Source organism: Pyxicephalus adspersus, chromosome 3 (genome assembly GCF_032062135.1).
Source record: "Pyxicephalus adspersus chromosome 3, UCB_Pads_2.0, whole genome shotgun sequence".
Lineage (NCBI taxonomy): Eukaryota > Metazoa > Chordata > Amphibia > Anura > Pyxicephalidae > Pyxicephalus > Pyxicephalus adspersus.
In genome coordinates, this window is record NC_092860.1 from 135,291,473 (window position 1) to 135,294,965 (window position 3,493).

Consider the following 3,493-nt stretch of genomic DNA (forward strand, 5'->3'; position numbering starts at 1 on the left):
AGCCAGCTCTGTGACTACATTATTCCCTCTCTGTGCCTTTACACTTTGTTAAATCCGGTGCTCTAAAATAAAGCATCACAGCAGTTCTGATATTTACACCCCAATTCCTCCAGCTTTAGCACACAGCTCTCTTTAAAGGTGACAGAACATTTGCCCTTAGTAAAGATGGCGCCAGCGGTTTCCCCGCCCCCCGGCCGCCTGTCAGACTGAGCGAGCTTGTTGCTGGAGGCGGCCGGGGAGGGAGCGGGCTGGAGCTCCAGTGGAGGAGCGTTCATTGTTGACCATATATAGTCAAAGCCACAGGGAGACGTCGCAGCTGTGAGCTTGGCTTTGGCTTCCGGGTTTGAATTGCGGGGCGGCTGGTAGAGAGCTGGGAGTGCTCGCAGTGTGCGGACCGGGCTGTACGCAGGGAAGATGCCTTATGAAAGCAGTAAGTGAGCCGGGGCTGGCACACACCCCAACACACGGACTGGGGCCTGGCTGTCACTCAGATGTGGCCGGCCCGTGGGGTCACTGCCTGGGGGGATCGGCGCCTGTGGGGTCACTGCCTGGGGGGACTAGGTTGGATGTTGTATGGACATGTCTGATCACACATAGAATGTGTATGGTTTAGGTGTGATTATATCAGAATAGGAGACCATTGCTGGGGGGATCGGCGCCTGTGGGGTCACTGCCTGTGGGGGTCACTGCCTGGGGGGATCGGCGCCTGTGGGGTCCTTGCCAGGGGGACTAGATTGGGTTTTGTATAGATATGTCTGATCACATCTATAGAATGTGTATGGTTCAGCTGTGTTTATATCAGAATAGGAGACCATTGCTGGGGGGGACCGGCACCTGTGGGGTCACAGCTGGGGGGGGATTGGCATCTGTGGGATCACTGCCGGGGTGGGAGCAGGTTGGGTGTTGTATGAATATGTCTGATCACACCTATAGAATGTGTCAGAATAGGAGACTATTACTGGGGGGATCGGCATCTGTGGGATCACTGCCTGGGGGGACTAGGTTGAGTCTTGTATGAACATGTCTGATCATACCTATAGAATGTGTATGGTTCAGGTGTGTTTATATCAGAATAGGAGACCATTACTGGGGGGGATCGGCGCCTGTGGGGTTACTGCCGGTGGGATGGCCGCCTAGGAGGTCATGGACATCAGTGTTGAACGCCGCCTGTGAGGTCGCTCACCGAACCCCCTTCACCTACGATCACCACCTATGAAGCCACTGCCAAAATGGAGGAATTGCCGCCTGTGAGGTCACCGCTGGACGGGGGAACGCCACCTTCAAGGTTCAAGGCATCACCGCCTACTATGTGACAGACGGAAGAGGCAAGGCTGCCTACTAGGTAACCGCTGGACAAGGGGTTTTGCCACCTTCAAAGTTGCCATCAAAAGAAGGGAAATCACTACCTATGAGGGCACCACCAGAAGAGAGGGATTGCCACCTATGAGGTCACTGCTGGAGGGGTTTATCATTGCTGGAGGGGAATACTGCCTACGAGGTTACCACTGGAGGAGGGTATTGCTGCCTATGAGGTTACTGCCGGAATGACAGAGTGGGGGGGCTCCCCGTCTACTTGGTAGCTGCCGTTGGGGGGAACCCTGCTTATGAGGTCAGTACTGGGAATAGTAATCCTGCCTGTGATGTCACTACCAGAGGGGGATCTCTGCCTATGTGGTCACTGCTGGGGAGGGTATGGCCGCCTATGAGATTGCTGCCACAGATTGGGGGGGATCTTTGCCAATGATGTCAGTGCCAGAATGGTGGTGGTAGGGTCGCTGTCTACGACGTAGCTGCCGGAAGTGGTGGGATCACTGTCTATGTGGTAGCTGCCAGAGGTGGGGTGGGGGGGGGATGTTTAGCTGCATACAAGTTAGGGGCATCGCTGTCTATGAGATCACTGCTTAGGGGGGGAATCTCTACCCCTGAGATCTTTGCTGAGGGGGTGGATCATTGTCTGTGAGATCACTGTTAGGGGGATCACTTCCTAGGACATCCCTGCAGTAATCAGTGTCTGTACAGGATTTATGTTAGGATTGCTATGTGCAGCTTACACCGCGATGGCAGACATACACAGGGGCCCATTCATTGCAGTTTTTGGGTATTGGCTTGGTCATAAAATAAATTCTGTGTTGTCTCCGGCAGAAATGTTACAGCAGCCTTGTGTTTATCCCCGTTCTGTGAACAATCCACATTTCTTAAGTAAATAATAAGAAAAATATATTCCTGTGATCAGTCTAGTGTTCGGGGCTAATACCAGGGGATCATTTTTGGAAGACTGGACATGAATCCTATTGAATGATTTGAGTATGCGGGCACTTTAAATACCCAGCAGTGCGGGCAGCACCCCCTGCTTGGTTAAGTCAGCGCTGCCAAGCAATGTATGTGCCTCGCATCTAAAAATATTGCCACTGCAAATGTTATGTTTATAGGAAGGATCCTGTGTGTGTCGGAGTAACCTCGCCCTGCTTCTCCTTGCTGCAATGCTGATGTTGCTGATTACACACCGGTCTAATTGTCGTGTAGTTGTACTTCCTCTGCCTGTTGCAGTTGTGTTTTCCCTCCCATTACACACCTTGGGGCTGTGGCTGTGCGTTGTCACCATTACACAGCTCGCACCGACACTTATACAACCCTGGTTTATGTATTTCCTGCTCTCAGATCTTTATTCATTCCATTATTCCTGACGGCATGTAGTTTTGTAGCTCAGGCTTAATTATAAATCTTAATTGTATTCATTCATTTGCTATTTTTTGAAATAGATAAACAAGCTGAAGCCGTATTTGTAAACTATAATCAAGAAAAACACTGCTTTTAAATTTTATTTTTCCTAAACTCCATATATAAGATTTTTTTTTTTTTTTTTTGTTAAAAAAACAAAATAATACTATGTACAAAATAATTGTAATGTACAACTCTACTATATACTGGTGCTATATAAATCTTTGTATAATACAGCTGATGTTGGGTGTACAGTGCAGCGCTTTCTTATACTGACCATTCATTGATAAGCACAAACAAGTAAAATGATGGTTGTCTTTCTTACTAATATTCTGCCCAGTTGTTTGCCCAATTGATCCGGCTCATCCAATCTGACCTGTAATATTGGGTGAAAGCTGCTCCTTGTGAGTTACATTACTGGCGCTAAGAGCAGGGGAAGCGGCAATGATCATGCAAAGCCTGGAAATATCCAATCAATGTTCGATTGATATATTGGTGAATATCTTACTTTACCAGTCAATGTTCCATTGATATTATGGGGGATGTCTTTTTTTTATAATAGATTTGTGTTTGGTTCATAGCTTATGTGAATCTATTTGACCACATCAACCAGTGTATGGTCAGCGTAATGGTAATCTATGCTGGATGGGTTCCCTGTGTTGAACCAGAGATATTTTTTTTTTTTTTTAAGCCAGGTTGGAAGATGATGTAGTCAGGTGGCAGCCCCTGTATTGTGACCCAACAGCCTGGTGGTTACTGAAAAGTTCTGGGTGGT

The 3,493-nt window shown here is 48.3% G+C and overlaps 1 protein-coding gene across 1 annotated transcript in view; it reads left to right on the forward strand.

Moving 5' to 3' along the window:
* Positions 1-272: 272 nt before the first annotated feature.
* WDR1 (WD repeat domain 1) overlaps positions 273-3,493 on the forward strand; it is a 32,713-nt gene continuing 29,492 nt past the window's right edge. Inside the window, exon 1 of the mRNA XM_072406440.1 lies at positions 273-430. Coding sequence (XP_072262541.1) covers positions 415-430 — 16 coding nt within the window. The 5' untranslated portion in view covers positions 273-414. The remainder of the gene's footprint in view (positions 431-3,493) is intronic.